Here is a 26868-nt window from a genome sequence, read left to right on the forward strand (position 1 = left end):
GACCTCCTGGGGAGCTGGCTAGAGCATCACAAGGGTTACCAGGAGATCCAGTTCCCTTTCCTAGCTCCCTTGGGTGTTTATAAAAGGAAGGGGTTGGACCAGATGAGCTCCATTCCAACCCACAGTTCTAGGACAGGGTTGCTCACTACGCAGGTGCTAGCTTGTGTGTCTTAATCTGATTTTCATGTCTGTTTTTCTCTCTCCTTTCTTTTCTCTCCCCTCTTCTCCTGTGCTCTCCCCTCCCCTGTTTTGCTCTGCTCTGCTCTTCTGTCTGTCTGTCTGTCTCTTTCCCCATCCCACTTCCACATAGGTCCTAGATGCCTCCCACCAAGTCACAGCCTCTTTGGCCCTGCCATTTCGCTGATAATCATCACTACCCGGCCCATTATGGGGTGGGTACTCCCTCTGGGAGGCAGAGAGCAAAACAGGTGTCAGGAAACTGGCTGGGTGGGTGTGGAGGAGTATTCCGGAGAGCTCTCAGGGAGGCAGACGGACTTCACAGTCCAAGTGCGCCTCTTTCCGAGCACTCCAAGGAATTTAATTCAAATTCTAACCTTAATCTTTACTTCAAAGCATCAGTCCTATCCCTAAACCCAACCATAATCTATCCTGCTTTCTGCCTCCCAGCTCTCCTTGAATCATGGTGGTATATCGAGTCCGGGTGGCCACCGGCCCCTACTTCTTGGCTGGGACCCTGGATTCCATCTCTGTCACCCTGGTTGGCACAGATGCTGAGAGCCCCAAGCAGCTGTTGGATCACATTGGCAGGGACTTCACCCCAGGGTCTGTAAGTAAGGAAGGCTCAGGAGGTGTGACTGGTGATGGTGTTGTGTGAGGAAAGGGGAGGAGAATTTCCCTAAGATTTTAATCAGATTTTCCATGGAAATAATTCTCAAGTCTTTAGCTCTAAAGTTTACTCCCTGTCTGTCTTTGCACCCATTCCTAACCCTGTTCCTAGTTTTAATCCTACTACCCCTAGCTTGGATCCTCTACCATATCTGTGATTACTTTGCCCGTAACATCGACGCTGTGCCTGAACCCTGTCTATACTGTAGTCTGTGCCTGCCCTTATTCTGAACACTGTCGGTGATCCTGCTTTTCCTGACGACTCCCCTCAGGTTCATAAATACAAGGTAAACAGCTCCTGTGAGCTAGGGGAACTCCTTCTGGTTCGGCTACACAAAGAGCGATATGCCTTCTTCCCCAAAGACTCTTGGTATTGTAGCTACATCACCGTCACTGACCCCAATGGAGTGGTCACCTGCTTTCCCTGCTACCAGTGGATTGAGGGTTACTGCACTGTGGAGCTTCGTCCAGGCACAGGTGAGCAAGGAGAAGGAGGGGAAAGGAGGGTCAGGGTTCTTAGAGGGAGGCAGGAGATTTAAGCTGAAGTCTCATCATATCACTCCTCTACCCAATAAAACTGCAGTGGCTCTCTATTGTTTCCAGGATAAAATATAACCTTCTCTGTATGACTTTTAATTTTAGTCAATCAATCAGTAAACATTTATTAAGTACCTACTATGCGCTAGGTATTTTGCTAAGCTACGGGATGCAGTAATAGGCAAAAGACTGTCTCTGCTCTCAGATAAGTTACAATCGAATGGAGAAAACAACAAGCAAATGTATCCAAATGAACTGGAAATTGGATAAATTGGAAATAATTAGAAGGGGGGAACTAGAATTGAGAGAGGTTGGAAAAGGCTTTCTGTAGAAGCTGGTGATTTTCTCCTGGATTTTATTGAAGCCAAGAGACCCAGCAGGCAAGGAAAGGGGAAAATCATTCCAGGCATGGGTGGCAGCCAGAAACAATCCAGGGAGCTGAGATGTCTTGTTCTTGGAACTGCGTAGAGACCAGTCATTGAATCAGAGTACCTGTCAGGGAGTAAGGTGTAAGAAGAATGTAAAGGTAGGAGGCTGCAAATGCCAAACAGAGGATTTTATATTTGATCCTGGAGGTGATAGGAAACCACCGGAGTTTATTGAGCACATGGGTGACATGGTCAGACGTAAGCATTAGGAAAATCACTTTAAATGCTGAGTGGAGGATGGATTGGAGTGGAGAGGGACAAAGCATGCTGACCCACCAGCAGGCTATTGTAATAGTCCAGGTATGAGGTGATGAGGGCCATCAGAGGAAAGTAGGTTTCCAGAGATGTTGCAAAAGCAACAGATTGGATGTGATTGGATATAGAAGACAAGTGTGAGAGCAAGTGAGGAATCCAGGAAGACTTCTAAGATGTGAGCCTGAGGGAGTGGGAGGATGGTATTGCCCTCTACAATAATAAGCAAGGTGGGCAGGGTTTAGGGAGAAAGATAATAAATTCCTTTTTGGGCATGCTGAGTTTAAGATGTCCATGGGATATCCAGTTTGAGATATCTAAAAGATAGTTAAAGATGTAAGATTGGAGGTTAGCAGAGATATTGGAGCAAGATAGGTAGATTTGAAAATCGTCAGCAAAGAAATAGTAATTAATCCATGAGGGTTGATTAGATCATCAAGTGAAGCAGTAGAAGAGGGAGAAGAGAAAAGAGCCCAGCACAGAATCCTATGCTACCTATATGATTAGAAGTCCTGACCAGGATGAGAATCCAGTAGAGGAGACAGAGAAGGATTAGTCATATAGGTAGTAGGAGAACTAGGGGAGTGTGGTATCCCAAAAACCTAGAGAGAAGACAGGAGGAGAGGATCCACAGTGTCAAAAAGCTGCAGAGATGTAAAGGAGAATTAAGAAGAAACTATTGAATTTGACAACTAAGAGATCATTTTAGAGTGCTTCCCAATCTACCTTTCCAGCCTCATTACACATCATACCTCTTCCCATACATTATTGTCAAGTCAGACAGGCCTTTTACACACGACTCTCCATCTTCTACTTCTGTTCCCCTACACTGGCTGTGTCCTTCCTCATCACAGCCTCTTGGAACCCACCCCCTCTCTCTTTCAAGTCTCAACTCAAGCCCTGCCTTCTGTTAACAGGATTTTTACTGAGCCAGTCTCTAACCTGAGAATGCTTGGAACTGGAGCCACACAAAGTGGGCCTAGATCCCGGAGTGCCAGTAATCAGGTAGTTTAATCAGTTTCAGAGTGAGGAATGTTCTCTTAGCTGAAGTGAAAGTGCAGATTATATACTTAAATCACAACTACAGGCAAGGTAGATTACAAGCAACCATTTAGTTGTCTGACGGGATAAACCCTACAGTACCCTACGATAAGTCCTACAGTACAACAATTCTGGAGTCAAGGCTTTGGAGATTGAGACCATCTCCCCTAAAGTACAGAACCAGAGTTCTGTGATGGAAACAGGTTCTACAGTCTTTGATTTGCTTCACTTCAGATATGAAGGCAAAAGGATGACAGTGATTGGGAGCCTTGTCAAGGTTTGATTGATCAGTTCCAGCTGCGTTGTGAGTCTGACTCACTGGAAAAGGCAATTCTGCAAGATCTAATCTATTAGTGTATTCATTACACATATATTGATTATTATAAAAATGTAAAATTCCTTCCTTACTTCTTTATAACATATATAGTATATTTTCTGATTCCCTTAATTGCTAGTACCCTTCCTCCCCCAAGGGTTTTATTTTATATTTGGTATATACATACATGCCTGTGTACATACACACACACACATATCTGCATATATGTTGTCTCTCGATCAAATTTCAGTTCCTTGAAAGGAGGGACATTTTCATCTTTATATAGCTATCTCCTGGCACTGGGAGGCCTTTAATGAGTGATTATTGGTTGATTGGTTAAGGCATTAGGTTAAGGACAGGATTAGGAGCAAGGACAGAGTTAATAAAATGATTATGGATTAGAGTTAGGACAGTTAGAAACTCTGAGTCCCAGAGGAAACATCTTCAGAAAGGATATTTTTAATTTTTTACTAATAAAAAGCTAAGTGGGTAGCCAACCTCCCCGCAATGGGAGAGAATAATGTCAATTTAGTCTGCTTTATTAACACTCTCAAGTCTAGACAACCCAGAAAACATTAAACCAAAACCTGATTTGTAGGGATTGCAGATTTGTGAGGTGTAAAGGCTTACGCTGAAATTTTACCAATCCTCTCTCCCCAGAGTTAGGGACTGATCGTTGGGCAATATTCATTCCTAAAGAGGAATCAGTGCAGGTGGGGGAAAAGGCTGGATCTCTCTTTCTGTCTGGCTCTGGTATAGTCTGCCCTGACTTTTATGCTTTTCCAGTATAGGTTCATAGGGAATTAAACTGAGTTTGATATCTTTGGCAGGAAGGGACTGCCTGTCCACTTGTAGAGGGTTTAGTTGGCATAAGCATTGTGTATCCACCGAGAAGTTCTATGATATTTTCAAAGTGGATCTTATTATGTAGAATTCTGTGAGCTCAGGCAAGTTGTTAGATGAGCCACAAGAGAGTACACATACTAGATGAGCTTGGAGAAGTTACTATTTCTCCCTGGGCCTGAAAAAAGGAGAGGCACTTGGACCACATGATTGTTAAGATCTCACTTACCAGACACCCCCCTGTGTGAGAGTCCCTGTAAGGATCCTCTATGGACTAAGCAGGACTCTGATTCCTGGTTTGGCCATTGAGGACTCTGTGGCTGCAGTGTTACGGTCAGAGATAAGACTGAAGAAAGGGCTGGTCAGTTTTAGGATTAGAGAGGAAGTTGAGTGAAAAAGTGCTATAGTTTGGTTTTCACGTTCAAGTTTGAAGTGAGGAAAGTCAACTTCAAGCACTAGGGTTGATTTCATTGACTTGAAACTCTTAACATCTGATATCTGCTCCCTTCAGGAAAAATCATCTGCCATGACTCCCTCCCTTTGCTCTTGGATCATCGGAAAAAGGAGCTCAGGGCCAGACAAGAATGTTACCGGTGAGAGCAGGCTTCCTCCAACATTAACATGGCCCTAAATTCTGATCTCCATTTCTGACCCAAAATCTTGGCCTGAGTTTTAACCCTAATGTTGATCCCAACTTTGGGCCCTCACTGAACCCAAACTCAACTCTGACTTTGAAACCTACCCCTGACTTAACACAGATCTTGACTGAAATCTCAGCCTCAACGCTGACCCTTACTTCAAACCTGACAAAGGCCTAGTACAGTCCCGGCACGCACGTTGAAGCCAAAACCTAAATATTCAGTTCTTTCATGGGGACACTTGCTCAGGGGAAGGAAAATGGGGTCTTCATTCTATGAATTGTGTCCACAGTCTCTTAACCACCCTGGAGCCTTGGTCTTCATTAATGCTAGGAGTAAAATATACAAAACGTAGGTTTTGATATGTTCTGGTGTAGGATGAGTCTTAAAATGCTAAGACTCTTCCTTACCCTAACTTTGACCCTTCTCCCCTTATTCATCTCTCTTTTTGGATAGTTGGAAAATCTATGCCTCTGGCTTTCCCAGAATAATAGACGTTAACAGCTTTGAGGAGATGGAATCAGACAGAAAATTTGCTTTGACAAAAATGACACCCTCTGCAGACCAAGGTTGCAGGTGAAAGCACCAGTAGCAGGGCTGGTGGAGAGTGGCAATAGAAGAGGAGGATCTACAAGTGGTTTGTCCTGGACTGAATCTTCAACTGAATCTCTCTAGAGCATACAGAAGGAGGAGGAGACCTGATCTTCCTTAGTAAACTCCTCTAATACAGAAGCTAGGAGTCATACCAGGGTTTCAGATAAAGTCACAGAGTTAATTATTGTGGGATGATGGAGTATGATATGAACCAATGCTCAGAGCAAAGCAGTAATGAAAGCAGGGTGGGGCCAGCTAGGGAGGGATTTGTAGATGAGCCAAATTGGGAAGGAGGGAAGGGATGGCTTTGATTGGAGATTGGGGGTAGGATGTTTCAGGTAGAGATGTGACACTGGCTTCCAAATAAGGGAATACAAAGTTAGGGAAACACCCTAAGTAGAGATGGAAGTGAGAGGACAAGGGGTTCCAGAAGTAATGGGAGAAGGGGAAAAACAGGATTTGGGGATACACCCCTTTCTGATGACATCATTTCTCCTTCCACCTCTTTTCCTCTTCCTCTTCCCATACTGGGACATTCACAGCCGTGGGAATCGTTACCTGCCAGGCTTCCCCTCGAAGATAGACATCCCATCCCTGCTACACATGGAGCCAAATATTCGATACTCGTTCACCAAGACGGCATCTCTACTCTCCAATGCTATACCTGTGTGAGGGTTTGGTTCCCCCTTCACCATTCTTCAGTTAACACCCTCCCTGTCCCTTGGCATCCCTTTCCAGTCTTCCCTCAATTTTCCTTTACTTCATCACTCAATTTCTCTCTCTGTCCCTCTGTTTTCTTTCTGCCCTTTCCTCTTTCCTTTCTGTTCCTTCAATTTTTCCTCTCTTTTCCACTTAGGTGTTCTCTGTTTGAACTTGTCTTCTCATTGTCCCTCCATTTTTTTGTGTCCTGAAGTCTCTCCTCTTCTTATTTTATTAGTTACCTTTCTTTTTTTAACTTAATTTTATTTTTTTAATTAACAAAAAATCCACCTTTTATTCTCCCCAACTCTTCCAACCTTCCCCTCTATTGAAAAAGAAAAAAGAAAACATAAAACCCTTGTTAAAAATACAAATAGTAAAACAAAACAAATTCTTAGATTGGCATTGTCCACTGGATATATATACATATATATGTACATACATATACATATATACATACACACGTATTTGTATATGGGCACATTCATGTTCACATCTATGTCTCCACTTAAATGTGTATATATACATACATATTTTTGTATATACATATTTATGTTCATATATTATGTCTCAATCTGTCCCCCCCTCTCCCCAATACACCACCCCTCTGTCAGGAGGTGGATAGCATGTTTCCTCTTGAGTACTCAGCACTCTGGAACTGTGGTTAGTCATTGCATTAATCAGGGACAGCTGGTGGTGCAGTTGATAGCATCCTAGGCCTAGAATCAGGAAGATTCATCTTCCTGAGTTCAAATCTGGCCTCAGATACTTATTAGCTGGGCAAGTCACTTAACCCTGTTTGCTTCAGTTTCCTCATCTGAGCAAACTATTTCAGTTTCTTTGTCAAGAAAACCCCAAAACAGATCATGAAAAGTTGGAAGTAACATTTATCAGGATTTCTTCCTCACTGTTTATATGGAAGGTCATGAAAGAGGAGTGGGCTCAGCACAATACGTTTTTCCTTCTGTCTCTAATGCTTTATTAAAAAGCCCTCTCCCTGATTATTTAAAACCCATGATCTCCTTGGCTGTAGTTTCTTTTTTTCTTTTTTACTTAGGACTAATCTCTCCTTCTTATCCTTCCTCCTGTTCCCATATTTAGTGAAATGAATTTATTTCTTCATCTTTCTGTGTATAGGTGTGTGCATATGTTTGTATCAGATCTTCCTTCCTTTGACCAGTTAAAATGAAAGTGAGGTTCAAGTGCCATCCCTACACCCACTCAGTCCTCCTTGCTTGTATGGTTTTTACTTGCCCACTCAAAAGATGTAAGAAAATTTCCTCTCCCATATTCTGCTTCCTGCCCCAATGTATTCCTTCTCCTCTCCCTTTCCTTTCTTCTAAGATCATCAAGACATTTAAAAACCCCACTCCAGAGAAATAACAACATGACTTGCACTTGACTTTGTTTTGAGTAAGGGAGGGCTATGCAGGTCACCATCCTCACTTCTCCCCCAGGGCCATCTGAATCCAGTGACCAGATATTCTTCAGGATGACTGGAGATGATCCAGGATGAGGCAGTTGGGTTTAAGTGACTTGCCCAAGGTCACACAGCTAGTGAGTGTCAAGTGTCTGAGGTGAGATTTGTACTCAGGTCCTCTTGACTCCTGTACTGGTGCTCTATCTACTGCACCACCTAGCTGCCCCTAGGTCCTATTAGAGCCTTATTAGCCTTTCTCTGTGACTTCTGATAGTGATAGAAGGGGCACCTGTATCGTCTCTTCATATTAGGATGTCAAAGTTCATTCTTGTTTAGTCTCTTATGATGCTCACTCATATTTACCCTTCTATTTGCATTTCAAAATTTCCATTCAGCTCTCTTTTTTTCATCAAGAAAACTCAGAAGTCCTCTATCTTGTAAAAAAAAAAAATTCCCCTTTAGGATGACACTCAGTTTTTTTGGGTAAGTTACTTTTACTTGTAAGCCAATATCTTTTTGCCTTCTGGAATATCATATTCCAAACTCTCTGTTTCTTTCTGGTGGTAACTGCTAAATCTTGTGAGCCTGACTATGACTCCTTTGTTTTCCATTTTTTTCTGCTAGCACTCTAATTTCTTTTCCAATTATTTTATCTAGCTTTCTCATTTGTAAAATTAATTTTAGCTCATAAAAAACCCCTCTTGCTTCTAGAAATTCTGCTTGAAGTTATATCTAAGTTGTGTTTCTATTTGAGGCTTTGTAGAGGTAGAGGAGTCATTCTCTTCTGGGGCTGTATCTCGAGGCTTCCTGGCATCATAATAGCACTTTACAGTGGAATTTTTTTGTTTGTTGGCTTGTTTTTTCAATTTTACTTTCTGTCTTTGGACTCTGTTTTAGGGCCAGGTTCTGTGGCTTGGCCCAGGCTTGGTCTCATATTGCGTCCTCTTCAGTCCTGTTATGGCTTTCTTAGGGTATTAAGGGTTGTATCATTCCAGGATCTCAGGGACAGCTCAGGTTGGAGAACTATGTTTTCACTGTGGCCATAGTGGTCTGATCCAGACTCTCCTGGTCTGAACTCTGCAAATTTTTTATCTAGTTTTGGTCCAAGCAACACAACTAAGTACTTGCGCCTGGCTGGAGCTCCAGTAGACTGCTGCTGGATTGAGCCACCATCAGCCAGCTGGAAACTTTGAAGGTTCCGAGTGACAGTACCACAAGCTCCCTTTTGGTTTGGGTTTAGTGTTCTGATCATTCCACATCAGGTTTCAAACTGGTCTGGTCTGACACCAAACTCTGTTCCCTGGGTCAGTCATACTGCTGCTTCGTTCAGCTCCTCACTCTTCATTTTTCATTTGTTTTATGCTTCGTCAACTTCGCCCTCAGTACAGAGCCCAGGACCATCAGCTTTGATGCACTGGTCCCTTCCTCAGTCCTCCACTGGATTTGTGACCCAGCAATGTGTTATCCTGACAGCTGTCAATTCTTTCTGCTCTTTGCATAAGGTCAGGTTCCTGCGTGCTTCGTGTGAGACTTCTACTTACTCTGATGCATATAGGTTATCTGGCTCTCATTTAGTTTCTGAGCTAGAATGCTTCAAGCTGTTGTTCCTGGGTAGACCCTATCAGTGACCCCAGACTTCTCTAGCTCCCTATGCTGACCTGGGCTTCCAAAATGATGTTTCCTTTCTCGCCATTTTCAGATTAGGACTCAGTTTGGTGTTTTCTAGATCTTTCTGGAGTAGCTATAGGGCTGTGGTTGACTGGATTATTTCTTTCTATTTTACCATTTTGGCTGTGGGACATCTTATCTCTCCCTCTCTCTCTCTCTCTCTCACTTTTCTCTGTCCTTATTTATAATTGCAAGACATTGGTTACAGAAGACTGAACACAACCCTGATATTTTACAGATGAAGAGAGCTTAACCTCTAATTTGCTAGTGAGTGTGTGAGGAGAGATTCAAATCTAGGTCTTTAGTCTCTCTATGCCCCTCCTCCACCTCTGATCCTCTGTCCTCCTTCCCTTCCTCCAAAACAAAATCAAATCAACTGAGAATTAATGAATTCATGCTAAGTGCAAAGCAATGCACTAGGTGCTTTGTGGGCCTTAGGAATATAATACTGAAGACCTACTCTCAAGCTCACAGTCATTACATCGTAGGGGATGCCCACACACATGAAAAGTTAATAGCACAAGGTTTAGATATATGCAGCAAGAGAGGTCATAATTCCATTCAGTTTATCAAGGATGGATTAAGTGTAGGTGAAAGGAGCAAAGCAGTATGGGACAGTGGCCTCAGAACCAGGAACATCTAGTTCAAGACTGTGACACATATTGGCTGTATAGCCCAGAAAGGTGACTGAATCTTTCCGTGACCCAAGTAGCTCTCTGAAATCATGAATTGCAGAGCAGGTGCAGGTCTGCATTGGGAGTGGGACTTTTCTCATTGGGAGTTCCTTGTAACAATGAAATTAAAGGTCTGGTTAAAAAAAAAATCAAAACAAAAGAAAACAAAATAACCAAATCCTAAACCAAGCAAGGTTCCATACCAGACATTGGGGAAATAGCACAATTAAAAAGTCTCTGCTCTCAAGGACTTAAACTTGGAGGGTGTCACGTGTACTGATAATAAAGTACAAAATAATTTAAAGAGGGAGAGAGATTACATGCTGGGGGTGGGGGTGAAAGGGAGGAGAGCTGGCAAGGCTTCTCTTAGGAGGAGGCACCTCAGTTGAACTTGAGATGGAACTAAGATTTGGAAGAATTCCAGTGGAGGAGATGAGACATTCCAGACATTGGAAGGGTAAGGACAAGCTGTGTAAAGGTAAGGAGACAGGATTTTGGAACTGAATCCAAGGAGTAATGTAAATTAAGTTTGGAAAGTCAGGATGGAGCCTAGCTCTGAAGGGCTTTTAAAATACCAAGCTGAGGAGTTTGTATTTTATCCTGGAGGCAACAGAAAGCCACAGAAAAGGCTTGAGAAGGGGAAAAGAGTTAATTTATGGTCAAAGGGATGGTAGAGACAAAACACTGTGGGAACTACAGAATATTGATTCAGATGTGATGGGTTTACAGTGGGGTCAGATCTGAACTGGGTCTTGAAAAATGGTAGAATTTAGACAGATGGGAAAAAGAGGGGAGAACATTCCAGACTGTAGGAGCAGTAAGGAAAAAATGGCATGGGTGACATTGTAGGCAGAAAGCCCAGGTATTTTCAAGGGTCAATGAAAGAGATCCGTTTGAATGGATGTTTTTGTAACAAGAATAACTGGAATTTCTGTAACACTTTATTATTTGAAAAGCACTTTACACATATTATTTCAACATATCACAGCAACCCTGTGAGGGAGTTGCTATATTTATCCCCAATTTACAGAAGAAGAAACTGAGAAAGGTTGTCTAGGGTGTCATACAGCTCTTCCCACTTTTTTCATTACTCCATCCAACTACTCATAAGAAATAAGTGAGACTTAAAGCTGGAAAAGCAGGTTGGGGGAAATTGTGGAGGGTGGGGAATGCCAGACTAAGGAATGTGGACCTAATACCATCCACTGGAGAATCATTTCAGGTTTAGTAGTTAAATTAAATTGGAGTGATGCAGTGAGGATGACAAAGGTTATTGTGACAAGGCTGTACAGGGTTCATTGAAAGAAGGGACTTGAGGCAGCAAGAATAGTTACTAGGGTATTTGCACTGTCCAGGCCAGAAGTAATTAGGACCTCAAAGAATGTGATGGCAAGGGGAAATGCAGTGGGGGACGAGGTTCAAGAGACATTTTCAGAGGGAAATTTTATAGGACTTAGTGAATGTTTGAATGTTTGAGGTGAAGGAAGTAAAGAGTTAAGACTTTGATCTCTAAGGTTTTCAGTTTGGGTTACTGGGAGAATGTCAATAACTTCCCTAGAAATAAGGAAGTCAGAAGAAAGAGCAGGTTTGGAGAATGAGGAGAGAAGTAAGCATGCTGATTTTGAAATGTCAGAGATATCCAAATGGTGCTGTCCAGCAAGAATTTGGAAATTTGGGACTGAAAAGTAGGAGACATAACAGCTAGAAATTTGAGAGTCGTGGAATCTAGACCTAGAGGATACTTGGAAGCCACGTTGTACCTTACCCTTTTACAGATGAGGACAGTGAGATCCAAGCAGTAAGCATCATAGTACTAACACATCAGGTAGTAAGCATCATAGGTGAGATTTAAACCTTTGTTCTCTAACTCCTGAATCAATGCCTCCCACCATACCACAGTACCTCCAGTGGAGGCAGATACTTAGATTTGATAATTAAAACCATGCCCTTATCTATCTTCTCAGTTTATCACCCCCCTCCCCAATCTCTCAGTCTTCCTGTTCCTCATACTTCCTCCTCTGTCCCTGAGTATCCCTTCTCTCTGTCCCTCAATATCCCTCCTCTCTCCCTTCTTCACTTTCTTTCTCTCTCTTTCCTTCAGTATCTCCTGCCTTTTCCTCAGTCTCCCCTTCTCTGCTTTTTTCTCTCTCCTTTCTCTGTCCTTCAATCTTCTCCCTTAGTCTCATTTCTCTCTCCCTTATTCTCCACTCTGCCCTTCAGACTTCCCTCTCTTTGTCTCCCAGTCTCTTCTGTACTCAGTCCCACAGTATATCTGCACGATAACAAAACCGGTGGGATTTTAGATACCACAGCAGGGAAGGGGTGACATAATGATTCAGGGAATACTTTTTCTATGTCCCTTAGATCATACCAGGAGCACATTCTAGTCTATGCATAACTGCCCCAAAGCTTCTACCTCCTGCTGACTATATGACTTCCCACCCTCACCTCTCTGCTGCCCCCTAGACCTTCACATTCTTCTTATATCTACTCATTCTTAGGTCCTTGGGCTTGAAGCTCCGAGGCCTCATAGACCGGAAGGGCTCTTGGAAGAAGCTGGATGACATCAGAAACATCTTTTGGTGCCACAAGACATTTACTTCAGGTGAGTAAGAGAAACTGGGGAGAGTCTGGTGCTCAAACTCAATTTCTACCTATGTTTCACTCTGTCTCTGGTTTTGTTCTCTATCTCCTGCTTCTTTTTGTCTGGGAAAGATCCTAGTTTCTGTATTATGCATTTTCCATCTCCTCTAGGCCCTTGAGAAGCCAACTTCCTTCTCCCTTTTCCCTCCTCAGGCTTTCCTCTTGGTAAGGAGTGGGGGAGGTGTCCCAGCTCCTTATACTTACCCTCACGTCTTCTTGCTCCATTAATCTGACCAGTCACTTGACCTCATAAAGGCACCCAAACTTCATGGGACCCTCAGAAACCCAAGTATAGCATTAACAGCCTCCTCTGACACCTTCCCTTCCCAGTCATAGAGGAGGGAAGGGGAGACTGAGGAGCATTCTCAGTTTATGCATATTGTATCTGGAGAAAAGGGAAAGACAATGGAAATGGAGGGGGTCTTGTCCTGGGAGTCAGGAGAACTGGGTACAACCTTAGAAAATTAGGTAGAGGGGAGTTAGGTATCCTATGCATACAGGGATTTAACAGAAATGATTTTCCTGCCTTTCTCAATCTACAGAGTATGTGACAGAGCATTGGAAAGAGGACCACTTCTTTGGCTACCAATACCTGAATGGCGTGAATCCTGTCATGATCCATCGACTCTCCAGCCTGCCCAGCAACTTCCCCATCACTGACTCCATGGTGGCTCCCTCCCTAGGTCCCAGCACCTGTCTGCAGGCTGAGCTGGAGGCAAGGGATGGCTAGGGCCATCCTCCAGGACTGAGCCTGGACTGGGGCTACCGAGGGGAGATGGGGTGAGGGAAAGAGTTAGAATTATGGAGAGAGTGAGGACAGGTTTATGGAAATAGTCAAAGAAAGAGGAAAGGAGGGGGAAAATATGCTACAGATAAAGCAGGCAATGGGATTGGAAGTAAAGTGAGAGTTAGTATTGAGTCTAGGAAGAGAGAGATTAGGACTATCTAGAAGAAGAGGTATAGAATTAGGTGTGGGCAAAAAAGGATTGAAGTTGGGTTTGGTTCTGGGATAGGGACAAAGAAAGAACACGATTGTTTCTAACCATAGAATCAGCATATTTAGAACAGGAAGGCTTCTTAGAGATCATCTAGTCCAATCCCCTCAAAGAGTTCGGCACTCATACTCCAGAGGAAGGAATCTGGGCAGCTTTGAAAAATAAGGATCTTTTGGTTTGGGCAGGAGGGAGGTAAAAATGAATAAGCTCAAAACCTATAGGAAGAAAGATTCATCAGTTCCCCTTATCCCTTAATTATGAGATGATAGATTTTGAACTGGAAATGATCTTAGAGTCCATCCCAGTCATTTTACGTATTTGGAAACTTGAGATGCAGAAAAATTAAGTAACTTGTCACACAGTTAGAAGGCATCTGAGGTGGGATTTGAACTTTAGGTCTTTCTAGTCAAGTGCTTTATCCACTATAGCATATTACTACTTCATCACTAAAGAAGCCATCTACACCTACAAGATAAATATGATCTCTTGATTTAGTTGGAGAAAGAGTTATCTAGAGAGAGATTTCTACATAGAATGAGATAGATAGATATCTAGATAGATCAATAGATTGTTGTTGTTTGGTCATGTCTGACTCTTTACGACTCCATGGATACCAGGCAACTCTACCTCCCACCATCTCTTGAAATCTGTCCAAGTTTGTGATTGTTGTTCCCGTGATACAACATGATCCATCCCATCCTCTGCCATTCCTTTTTTCTTTTTCCTTCAATCTTAGTAATAGCTATCTAAAGAGAGAGGAAAGAAAGGAGAGGAGAAAAGACAGAGAGAGAGAGAGAGAGAGAGCGAGAGTGAGAGAGAGAGCGAGAGAGAGAGAGAGAGAGAGAGAGAGAGAGAGAGAGAGAGAGAGAGAGAGAGGCGAACATATATTGAGGATGTGGACATAGTTTTTAGAAAGACACCTCACAGCTGATGGGACTAAAGCTAGATTTAAGGAAGATCTCCTTTACCCAGCAAATAGTTAGAGAACTCTGTATCCCAAGAGGTGACACAGACCAAACACTTTCATAGGCTCCAGAGAGATCTGATTTGTAGAAGAAAGTAAAACTAGGGATGTTTGGGGCTCTCCCCTTTTTAAAAAACATTGTTAGATGCCCCCCCCCCCATGTCCTTTCTTGCCCCTTGGAGTGCAGTGGGGTGTAGGGGAGTCATATCAAACTTTAACACAAGGAAGTTACTATACCTTACATAAGGATCCCTGGTGGCATATTTGACTTAGAAAAACCACATATTAACATCATCCAAGTTCTATTGTATTCTTATTTATTTTGTTAAGTATTTCTCTTATAGTTTAACATGGTTAGCAGCCAGCCCAATGTGCCCAGCTGGCCTCATGCTGGACACCTCTGGTGAGGGGGAAAGAGTACTTGACCTGAAGCCAGAGAAGTTCAAGTTCTCACTCTGACACTTAACTTCTGTGGGACCTTGGACAGATCACTCTCAAAAACTCCAGTTTTCTCACCTTTAAAATGAGGATAATACATGCAGTACCTACCTCAAAGAATGTGCTTTGTAAATCCTAAAATAGTAATGTGAGAGGTTTTTTGTTTTGTTTTGTTTTTGTTTTTAAATAGCCACTTGAACAAGGCAGATGGATTCAGTCTGATGGGCTGTAGCTGTTAGGATAGGAGAGTCAGGAGATGTAGGTTGGACCTAAAACTCATTTTACTAGCTGATCATCAATTGTGAAATAGGATACATAATAAATTATCTAATTCATAGACTGGTTCTGAGGAAAAGGCTGTGGTTAACTTTAAAAGTGATATATAAATGTGATTCAGAATTATGTGGAGAGAACATTGGACTTGGAGTCAAGAAGACCTGAGTTCATAATCCTACCTCAGACACTTCTCCCCAAAATCTTATCTCAAACTTTCCAGGTAACAGCCAAGTCAACACAAAAGAAATAACTCCAACCCTAACCCTGACTCTGTCCTTATCACTTCACTAAATCTAACCTTTAATCTAGCTTAATCTAGTTCTGTGACCCTGGGCAAGTAATTTAACTTCTGTGTGCCTCAGTTTCCTTATTTGTAAAATGGAGTTAATAATAACCCCTACCTCCCAGGATTGTTGTGAGAATCAAGTGAGATAATATATGCAAAGTATTCTGGAGATGCTAAAGTTCTATAGAAATACTTGCTGTTATCATCATTATTATTATTAAGGTAGGATTAAAGGATAAGTTTAGGGTTTGGGATGAGATAAGACAGGATAAGATATGAGAAGTTGATGTGACTGAAGGACTGGTATTGAGGGTAGGGGGTAGGAATAGAGGGTTAGAGCTAGATGAAGGCTTAAATTTAGTTAGAGGATAAGGATGGAGTCAGGGTTAGGGTTGGAGTTATTTCTTTTGAGTTGACTTGGTTGTTACCTGGAAAGTTTGAGATGAGATTTTAGGGAGAATATCTCATTGCTACCATGAGGTAGCAAGAGGGTTAGTGGGCATGTCCCTTATCATGAGACACTGCTCAGTAGGGAAGCAAGGTAGGGCCAAGATGTATCCAGGAGCCTTTGGAATAGTTACGTGCTTTAATCATAGTCAGAGTATGGGAATCCATGAGGTCACATTCCTGGCATTGCAGGCAGAGTGAAGTCATCAGAATGTAGATCTTTTTTGTGGGGGAACTAATCTCTCAGGCTCCAAGCAGGGGAAGGGATTCAAGAGGCTTTCAGGGAGATAGAGAAAGAAGACAGAGAAACTAGAGACTGATGGAAACAGGAAGTCTTGCAGACAAAAAGTGGATGGCTAGGGCTAAGGCAGTAAAGAGGTAGATCAGCTCGGGTTGGTGTTTATAGATTGGAGGCATTTAGGGACAGGAGTTTGGAGGAAGTGAGATGGAGAGGGGAGAAGGGGAAGTGGTGGGAGACTAGGGAAAACTCTTGCCCTGATTCTTCTTGTGTATTATGTGTTAACCAGAAGGGATCAATTTTCCTGGCTGATTACTGGATCCTTGGGGGTGCTCCTGTGGGTCATCTGAATGGCAGACAGCAATATGTGACTGCCCCACTCTGCCTACTTTGGCTCAACCCTCAGGGTGCTCTTTTGCCCTTGGCCATCCAGGTGAACCTTACTTGGGTTTAATCAATGAGAAGGGTCTAGGACCCAGAGGGGCTGAAGGAAGGGGAGGGGAAAGTGGGGACATGAAAGAAGTGGCAGAGGGAGTGATATTGGATGGTGAAGGAAAAGCTTTAGAGATTAAGGAAACTAAAAGTATGGGAGAGAACTGGAGACAGAAGTGGGAGATGTAGCCTCATGTCTGTTTCTGATTCATCTTAATACCCTCCCTCCAATCCCTCCTCCCAGCTCAGCCAGACCCCTGGTCCAGACAGCCCCATATTCCTGCCCAGCGACTCAGAATGGGACTGGATCTTGGCTAAGACCTGGGTGCGAAACTCAGAGTTCCTCATCCATGAGAACAATACTCATTTCCTCTGTACCCATCTCCTCTGCGAGGCTTTTGCCATGGCTACCCTGCGCCAGCTTCCCCTCTGCCACCCGATCTACAAGGTGGGCCTGGGGGAGGCAAGCTTGACTCAAGTCAGGTGTTGGGGCATAGATGGGTGAATTTGAATTCTACCCACCTCACTTACAAATCTATGCCCCTTCCTAGCTCCTGCTCCCTCATACAAGATACACACTCCAAGTGAACACCATTGCCAGGGCCACCCTGCTGAACCCTGAGGGTCTGGTGGACAAGGTATGGGTTTGGGTTTCCAGAGGGCTAGGCTTTTCCTTGTATCTAGTCCTGTTGAACTCACCAATCAACTGTCTGTTGGTTAATTTTCAGGAGCTCTGTCACAGAATCTTAAACTTACCTTGTTACTGACAACAAAATGTGAAACTATACATGTATTCACAAATACCCAGAGTACCCTTCTACTAAATCATAGCTCCTTTCCAGGCAGTAATCCCATCTCTGACCCAAAGATCAGTATAACATCAAACACATGTTGTGTGGTACTGGCTACAAACTCAATGCTATTTCCTTACATGTTCCCTTATCCCTAAACCTAACCCCAACCCTAACTTTTTCTCAATAGATATTTCTAATCTTAACCTTTTACTTATCGTTTCCTAGTCCTATCCCTAAATCCAGGGAACCTAGGGGATGATGCTTTGCATCAGAGGCAGAAGGTACTGGTTAATTCAGGAAGATAACCTATGATTACTTCTTAGGTCACATCCATTGGGAGGCCGGGCCTCCTATACCTGATGAGTACAGGCCTACAACATCTCACCTACACCATGTTCTGCCTCCCAGACAACCTGAAGGCCCGGGGGGTCCAGTGCATCCCCAACTACTACTACCGAGATGATGGCTTGAAGATATGGGAAGCCATTGAGAAGTAAGGGAATAGTCAGATCACCAAGGGGTCTTGGCCATTTTGATGGAATATCTTTAACTCTTTCTCTCCCATTAGGTGAATGGAGAGTCAGAGAACCAGTTCCTCTGTCCTGGGGGTGGGGGGGATGATCCTTGAAAGTAGGAGAATGGACAAGAAGGGATTTCAGAGGGAAGGATTAGGGGGACATTGTGGTGGATAGAATTCTGAACCTAGAGTCAGGAAGACCTCAGTTCAAATCTTGCCTCACATACTTATTAGCTATGTCATCAATGGTAAATCATGTTCAACCTCTGCTTTCCTTTGTTTCCTCATTTATAAAATGGGGATAAGTGATAGCTCCTACCCACAGGAGTTGTTGTGAAGATAAAATGAGATAATATTTATTAAGCGATTTGCAAGCCTTAGAGTACTATATACATACTAACTCTTATTATTATTTTCTCCCTTAGCTTCGTCAATGAAATTGTGAATTTCTACTACCCCAGTGACATCTTTGTGCAACGGGATTCCGAGCTGCAGGCCTGGGTGGGCGAAATTTTTACCCAGGCATTCTTGGGCAGGAAAAGTTCAGGTATCTCTAATAGTAGTGCCCAATCATACCATACCTACAGAGGCTTTATGTGAAGGCTAAACATAACCCCAAATTTGGCCACACATCTGTCCCTAACCCTATTTTCACTTTAAACTTGACCCTATTCCTGTCTTAAACTCTGACTCTTTTTCTGTCCTTATTCCTAACATACCTCATATACTCCATTCTTGTCCCTAATGACCTGTTCACATCCCTAACTCTTTGTCCCTTTATTTCAGTTCATTTCAACAGTTAGTGGATGTAGGGGAAACAGAAGTGCAAGAGGGAACTTACAGCCTGACTGTAGAGATAAGGAAAGCCCACATGAAACAAGAAAAAATGTAAGGCAGAATTAACTTTGCTTCTGTCAGTTATTCTTTGATTCCCTGGTGGACATCCCAAAGTATTCTCTCCTCCAGCCTGTCTCTCACTACTCCTTTCCCAGTCTCTGCAAGTCTTGTCTCCTACATTATTAAAGTTGAGGCTTGCCAGTGTGAGCCCACTCTGGTAGATTTCTATTTAGTCTCCTCTTCTCTTAAGAGGATGATGTAGCCATACTTGCCAAGGCTAAGCTCTCCACTGGTGCCCTAAATCCTGTTCCTTTTCCTCACCACTGATTCTTCTCCTGCCTTCAAATGCTTCAAGATCTTCCTATCCTAAAACAAAACAAAACAATACCCATCCTTTGTCATGTAGTTAACTGAGATGTAATTGCTGAGGTGACAATCTCCTGAATCTTTATCTAGTATTCCTTCTGGGATATTTCACTGCCTCTGTGACTACACCTTCTTAAATAAGGAGTCTATACCTGCTGCCTCTTATTTCCTCATTATTTATTGGCAATATGGCATAATGGAAAGAGTCTCAGATTTGAAATTAGTCAACATGGGTTCAAGTCTTAGCTTTTTACTTGTGGGACTATAGGTAAATTACTTTACTTCTCTGGGCCTTAGCTTTTCTCGTCTATAAAATGAAGGGTATGGAATGGACAATCTCTAATATTCTCGTCAACTCTAAAATCCTTTGCAAGCTGGTTTCTATCTATAGCATTGAACAGAACCTTTTTCAGAAGTCACCAGTGACCTCCCAATTCAAAATCTAATGGCTATCTCTCAGCTGCTATTGAGTTTAAGATCAACTACCCTCTCCTTTTAAAAGTTCCTTTCAAGTGTTTTCTTTGTTCTGCCCCTTCTTGGTCTCCTACCTTGACTTTTCAAGTACTTGCCTTGTTCTCCACCCTATTGTCTCCTCCTTTGCTTCCTTTTCCTTCTCCTTCCTCAAACCTGTGGTGGTCGACTGAGGCTCTTGCCTATGATTCTCTCCTCTTCCACTCTCTGTAGAACTGATCCACTCAACTGTTATTCAACTTCCATGAAATTAGTTCTGTATCTGGGAGGCAGAAGGTGTAGTAAAAGAGCACTGAACTTAAAGGACCTGAGGACCAGCCCTACTACTTGGAAGCTAGCTATATGATGTTTACCAAACTTCGTATTTCCATTATCTTCATCTCAACATGTTTGAAAGCAAATTTATTTCCCTGCCAAATTAGCTCTTTTCAAACTTCCTTGTCACCATACGTGGTACCACTATTCTTTTACTAGGTCAGGTTTGAAATCTCAAGTCATCTATGATTCATCCTTCTCCCTCTTCCTTGAGTATCATTTCCAACTAGTTACCAAACCCTACTAATTCTTTCTTTGAAATGTCCCTTGTTCCCTTCCCTTTTTAGTATCCCTGTCACCACACTAATCCAGGCCCTTATTACATCATCTTGAAATTAAGGTTGTTGCAAGAGGCTTCATACCATAGCCGTATTACTCTTTTTAACAAGGAGATGCATTTTATTTTGACATAGCAATTATTTCCTCATGAGTAGCCTCTTCCCTCCAGTCCTTATAAAATCTTCCTCTAAAAAAAAAAAGTTAGGCAAAGCCATGTAGTATATTTGTGGTGACAGCACGTATAACTCAGTTTTCATCGTTTTCAACATCTTAACAGAAAGGAAAGAAATGTGTTTTAACCTTAGTCATCTGAAATCAACATTGACCACTTTATTTGATCTGAATTAGTTTGCCTTTAGGGTTGTCTTTATTTAAATCCCTTTTTCCCCACTTTCTTTGTTGTATGTTGTTAGTTCATATAAGTCTTCTCAGGTTTTTTTGAACTTTTCATACTTGCCCTTCCTCATGGCACAATAATATTCCATCACATTCACATGCCTCAGTTTTATAACCCTCATCAATGGTTATAGTAATGGTTACAATGATATGGTTTTATCATTGCTTTTAAGCTTTTTGCCACTTTTTGCTGCTGTGAATATTTTGGTACATGTGGGATTTTCTTTTTCTCATTGACTTCCTTTAGGAATTAACCCAGTAATGGGATTCTGGCTTTTCTTGTGTAATTCCAAATTGTTTTCCAGAATGGTTGGGCCAATTTATAGCTCCATTAACAGTGTATGTCTTCAAGAAACAGCCTGTCTTTCCATAACTTTTACAATATCTTCTATATCTTTTATCACCTTTAACAACTGGATGGGTAGGAGGTGATATCTTAATGTTGCTTTTAATTCTAGATTATTCCTCCTAAAAAATTTCCTCTGTCTTATCATTTTCCTGGCAGTATGTTCTAGTAGAGTTAGAAAACTTGAGTTCGAATCCTGGCTATACTACTTTATTAGGAGGCTACATGGCATAGTGTCAAACCTGGAGTCTGGAAGATTCATCTTCCTGAGTTCAAATCTAGCCTCAGAAACTTATTAGCTGTGTGACCCTGGGTACTTTCCTCTTCTGTAAAATGAGTTGAACCCAAACAGGTCTATGAAAAGTCAGACACAACTGAACAGCAACGTACTATTTATTACTTGTGTGACCTTGGATAAGATACTCAACTGCTTCAGAACTCATTTTCTCCTCTCTAAAAGGACTGGACTAGAGTATTTCTAAGGTCCTTTCCCTCTTTAAATTTTATTCTTCTAGCATCTCCTGATGCTGATGGAATCAGCTTAGGAGCCTAGCATTCAAAGTCCCCTATACTCTGGGCCTACTGTTTCTCCCCAACCTTATCATTGTGTCTCAACCTCTGCAACTTAGTTAGGGCTGTCTCCTCACTTCCCCCCACTTCCATCCCCTTCTTTACTTGTTTGTTGTTTGTTTCCCCTTCTTTACTTTTTGGGTTCACACTCTTCTCCAAACTCTTCCCCTCCCCTGAAACTAAAATACCTTTTCTTTTCTCTTGTGGCTCCAAATACTCTCCACCCTTTAGAGCTTAGGGCTTTTCTGTGAAGCCTCTCTTGATCACTCCAGCCCATGATACTGTCTACATCTTCTGAGTCTGCATGATATTAGAGGCCTCACTTAATCATCTATTATTATATTCATATATTCAGCTGCTGAACCCTGAATATGGCGTCTGATGACCTGAGTTCTAATTGTGTGTCTATTTTTTCCTACTTATGGACAGATGTTGTACAAGTCATTTATCCCTCTTGGGTTTAGTTCTCATATCTGTCAAATAAAAGTGAGATCAGGTGATTTCTAAAAGAGGCGAGGTATTGTAGTGGCTACACCTGGAGACAGGAAAGCCTGGGATCCAATCCTGTTTTTGACACACACTATCAGAGTGACCTTGAGTAAGACACAAGTCCCTCCCACTCTGATGTCCTGCTCTTTTATCACTTGTTCCCTTTCCAACCCCAACCTTAGGTTTCCCAAGCTGCCTGAATACCACTGAAGAACTGGTGAAATTCCTCACTGCCATCATCTTTAACTGCTCTGCCCAGCATGCTGCTGTTAACAGTGGGCAGGTGAGAGGCCTGGAGACGAGCCAGGCTAGACATGGCATTATGGTTAGAGTTTGGAGAGCTGAGACTCTGGGGGTGTCAGGACTGGGGTGGAGTTTGAGACTGGATGGGTGGGGTTAGGTTTAGGGCTGGGGTCAGAGTTGGGTGGTGACAGGGGCTGAGGCTGAGTTGAGAGATTTATTGTTAGGCATCAGGGGAGGAACAGGAGTCTGGGTGGGGCTTCTGGTTCCTCTGCATGACAGACCATTCCTGGGACCTTTCCCAATATCTTCTTCTGTCAGGATGACTCCTCATTACCCAATGACTCACTTCACTCAGCTGTAGATGCTAGGTAGGAAGAGTGGGGAGGTATGAACTGGGCCCCTGACCCACTACTCCCACTTACCCTATCCTTTTCCCTCCCTAATCCTTTTCTTGACCTACTCTCCCAATATGATTAGGAAAGAATCTCCTTCTTCTCTTTCTCCTTCTTTTTCTTCTTCTTCTTCTTCTTCTTCTTCTTCTTCTTCTTCTTCTCCTCCTCCTCCTTCTTCTCCTCTTCCTCCTCCTCTTCCTCCTTCTTATTTCCCTCCTCCTCCTCCTCCTTCTTCATCAAGTGGGAAGAGAGCTGGTTTCTCCATCCTTCTCAGGGCATTTCTATCTCTCTACAGCATGATTTTGGAGCCTGGATGCCCAATGCTCCATCATCTATGAGGAACCCTCCACCCCAAACCAAGGGTACAACTACCCTTAAGACTTATTTGGATACTATCCCTGAGGTGAACATCACTTGTAATAATCTCCTTCTTTTCTGGCTGGTAAGCCAAGAACCCAAGGACCAGGTATGTGTTTTGGTTGTAGCCATGTATGTTTGGTGAGGAATGGGGTCCCAAGTTTGTTCCTGTCAATGACTCCATTGTCATCTCTCCCTTCTTCTCTTCTTCTGTCCCTAATTCTTCCTTACCTGTCCTTGTCCTTGTTCCTCCTTCTTGGTTCCTGCCTTAACATTTCTGAGTTTTCTTCCCCTGTTTCCATATCTCCCTATCCTTGTCTCTGTCCCTGCTCCTCCTTGTCCATTTTCCTGATTATTTGTTTTTTTTTTCTCCTAGAGGCCCTTGGGCACCTATCCAGATGAACATTTCACAGAAGAGGCCCCCAGGCAAAGCATTGCTGCCTTCCAAAATCGCCTGGCTCAGATTTCCCAGGACATCCAGAATCGGAACAAGACCCTGGCCCTACCTTATATTTACCTAGACCCTCCCCTCATTGAGAACAGTGTTTCCATATAGTGCACCCCACCTTCTATGTCTGTAGTAGCAAACAGGATCTCTGAATGATGGTCTTCATCCTTCTCTAGCCCTTGGGAGAGAAAGACACTAACTTGGGTGTAGCAAGAGCCATCGCCTACCCCTAGGTCTAACAGATCTCTAAAGGTCATTTGATCTATCCTCTTGCCTCTCTGCCATTCAGTACTAGGCCTCTTCCAATCACACACACCCCACCCTACCCCGCCAAACACACAAACACACACAGACACAGATAAGTACTCTATCCTGGTCAAAAAACCTCATCATCGCTCCTATGAGGTAAATAGGAACAATGGATTTCCTAACCTGGAGACTTTCCCTCCCCCAGACCTGAAATATTCCCTTTCCCAAGTTAGTTTTCTGTGCCTTTTCCCACACTCTATCTCCTTTCCCTGCCATAGTCTTCCTATATAGCCCTCCACTCAAAGCTCTGTTCTCCTCAGGTGAGGCTCAAATTAATATTTGACAGTGCCTAGAGTCACTGTCACTAAAAGATAGAAGGATTGTCTTTCTATGGAATTTTGTCACGAGGTCCACTTTTATCCTTGGATCTTTAGAGGAGATCAGGGACCAGATAGCCCATATCTTGCTTTGACTGGTTCGCAGGATTCTTTGGAAGGTCACAGTTATTTGGACTCTGGAGGACTCATCAGCCAGAATCTCTCTTCATTGTCCACATTCTTTTGGATTTCCTATCCGTCAATCTCTGAGCCAAAGTGATTTAATAAACTCTAATGTGATCAGCTCCCATTTGGTCTTTGAGTTTTGGCATATGGCTTTTGACAGAAAGGGTGGGCCAAACTTTCTTAGTTTTCTCTTTAGAGTGCTAAATCTACTTTAATAAAATGTGAAAATCGCAGGATACAAACAATGTCCTTGGTAGGAAAAAGATAGGAATGCTACTCAGTCTCAGAATCCAGCACAACACAGCTGAACTCAGGAATCTGGCTTCAAAATTTTTTCAGAATGTGTTTTACTTTCCAAAGATTAATTTCTTTAACCAACCAGACTTTAAGGGAATTGAGGTACTTTTTATTTGGGTTCAAGTTTCAACTGCTAAATTCAAGTCTTAATTTTCTAATTAAAAAAAATCTATTTATATCTTTTGCTTTTATATTTATTTGCAGTTATGCTCCTCCCTTACTTCTTCCCTACTTAGCTTGTCTTCCCTTTTAACAGAGATTTTTTAAAGTTCAGCAAAATTGGCCAATGCATCAGCCATGTCTAACAGTATTTGCAATATTCCACATCTATAGTCTCTTATCTTTTCAATGAAAGGAGGGAGATGCATTTTCTAATTAATGTTCTGTGGCCAAACTTGGTTATTATAATTATACAGTGTTTAGTACTATTTTAATAGTCATGTGACACCTCATTGCCTCTCCACAGGACTCCATTTTAGGTCCTTCTTGTCCTCAGTCATCCATTTTTCACTCCCTACCCTTTCTGCCTGGATCAAATCCCATTCAGCTCTGTTACTTTATGTCTAATTCCTTCTTATCCTTTTGTTTTAGGTTCACATTTTTCTGCTCTGGAGTCCTCTCTGTGGTCTTTTTGCTCTGTTTCTGTTTATTGGGGTGATCTTTTACTCCCAAATTTTTATTTGTAATTACAAAACAACTATAATTACATTAGGATTATTCTTTTTCCAAGCAAATGAGGGATTATTTTAGACTACACAGAATGTTTAAGGAGGGTTTAAAATATATATATATGTAAAACCTCTCTCTCCTCTGTGTCAATATTTGTCTTTTTGCCTATCCCACCATCTATCTCTAACCCTTGTTTGAGAGACTTCTTAGAGTACTAGTCTGAGAGTAAGGAGACCTTGGTTCTGCTTATTAACTTACAGGGTAACCTTGGGAAAATAATTTAATTTCCCTAAACCTCATTTCCCTTCTTTGTAAATAAAGAAGTTAGACTAGAACAACAGTTCTCACACTTACTGGTCTCAGGACCCTTTTATACTCTTAAAAAGTAATGAAGACCTTTCCCTGCCAATAACTTGGGTTTATGTGAGTTATATCTATCTATATTTACCATTGTAAATGAAAATGTCTTAGTGTTATTATAAAACCTGTTTTAAGCCTCTGAAAATCTGAGAAAAGCTGAGAATCTTCAGACTGCACTTTGAGAACCATTCAGTTGGATGATTCCCTACCACAGATGTATCAAACTCAAATAGAAATAGGGGCCATTAAACAGTACATAAAGATCCTTGGGAGCTACATATTGACTTAATTTTTCAAATATAATTTATTTTAACATTAATTTTTTTTAACTGAGTTGCAAATTCTCCCTCCAGCTTCTCTCTACCCATTGAAAAGATAAAAAATATGACATAAATTATACACATGAAGTCATGGAAAATATGTTTCCATATTAGCCATATTGCAAAAAAAAAAAAAAAAAAGATAATAAAAGTCAAATGAAAAAAGCATGCTTCATTCTGTACTCAAAGTTTATCATTTCTCTCTCTGAACATGGATAGCATTTTTCATCTTGAGTTGATGAATTGATATTGACTTAGTTTTAAAATGTAATATTATCTATAGTTTGCTGTATTTTTATTTTTTTTCTTAATTATTTCCTAGCTACATTTTAATTGGGTTAAACCACATAGGAATGTTGTGAGCAGCATGTAGCCCATAGCTGAATCTTTGACACCTTTGCCTTACAACTCTGAGCTTCTACGACCTTTTGTAGAGTGTGTCCTGAATTCAGAAATATTTGAATGGATCCAGCACAGAACAACTAAACTCGGGAATCTGGCTTCAAAACTTTTTCAGAATGTGCTTTACACTCCAAAGATTAATTTTTTAATTAATCACCTAGATTTTAAAGGAATTGAGTTACTTTTTATTTGGGTTCCATTTTTAACTGCTAAATTCAAATCTTAATTTATTTTGCTTTTATATTTATTTCCAGTTATGCTCCTCCCTTCCTTCTCCCCTTCTCAGGTTGTCTTAATGCAAAATAAACACTGTACAAATGGGAGGCACTGGATGGAAAGAGGGGGGCAGTGTGGAGGGATGATGAACCAGAAAAGGACTCTTGCAGAAGATGGCATTAGCGCCGAGTCTTGAAGGAAGCCATAAGGTGGAAGTGAGGAGGGAGAGCATTTCAAGTGTGAGGGACGGCTAGGAAAAGCCTTCAAGTCAGTATGTCCCTACTACTAAAGCTGGCTATCAAGGGACCCTGAAGAAAATGCTTTGTGCAGACTTGTGTCTTCAACACTGAGTTCATG

General features: G+C 42.0%; 1 protein-coding gene across 2 annotated transcripts; it reads left to right on the forward strand.

The window, feature by feature from the left end:
- The first annotated feature begins 287 nt into the window (after positions 1–287).
- LOC140525599 (hydroperoxide isomerase ALOXE3-like) lies at positions 288–24371 on the forward strand. 2 transcript variants are annotated; one of them, XM_072641128.1, is made up of 16 exons: positions 288–392; positions 628–787; positions 1119–1323; positions 4775–4856; positions 5358–5477; positions 6038–6163; positions 12458–12561; positions 13142–13314; positions 16533–16676; positions 16920–17123; positions 17227–17313; positions 17793–17962; positions 18412–18533; positions 22238–22338; positions 22986–23156; positions 23424–24371. In XM_072641128.1, the coding sequence occupies exons 2-16, from the start codon at positions 641–643 to the stop codon at positions 23601–23603; spliced, it is 2136 nt and encodes a 711-aa protein (XP_072497229.1). In that variant the 5' UTR covers positions 288–392; positions 628–640; the 3' UTR covers positions 23604–24371. The 2 variants fall into 2 exon arrangements, with proteins under 2 accessions (XP_072497229.1, XP_072497230.1); XM_072641129.1 differs by lacking the exons at positions 288–392; positions 5358–5477 and having other exon boundaries at positions 542–787.
- Positions 24372–26868: the final 2497 nt, after the last annotated feature.

This window comes from Notamacropus eugenii, chromosome 2, assembly GCF_028372415.1.
Source record: "Notamacropus eugenii isolate mMacEug1 chromosome 2, mMacEug1.pri_v2, whole genome shotgun sequence".
NCBI lineage: Eukaryota > Metazoa > Chordata > Mammalia > Diprotodontia > Macropodidae > Notamacropus > Notamacropus eugenii.

Bases quoted from the DNA above. Each gene is read 5' to 3' on its own strand.
- LOC140525599 (XM_072641128.1), top strand. From the start codon at position 641: ATGGTGGTATATCGAGTCCGGGTGGCCACCGGCCCCTACTTCTTGGCT. The intron at 6,164-12,457 runs GTGAGGGTTTGG...ACTCATTCTTAG, and splicing joins CTCTCCAATGCTATACCTGT to GTCCTTGGGCTTGAAGCTCC. The intron at 13,315-16,532 runs GCAAGGGATGGC...TGTGTTAACCAG, and splicing joins GTCTGCAGGCTGAGCTGGAG to AAGGGATCAATTTTCCTGGC.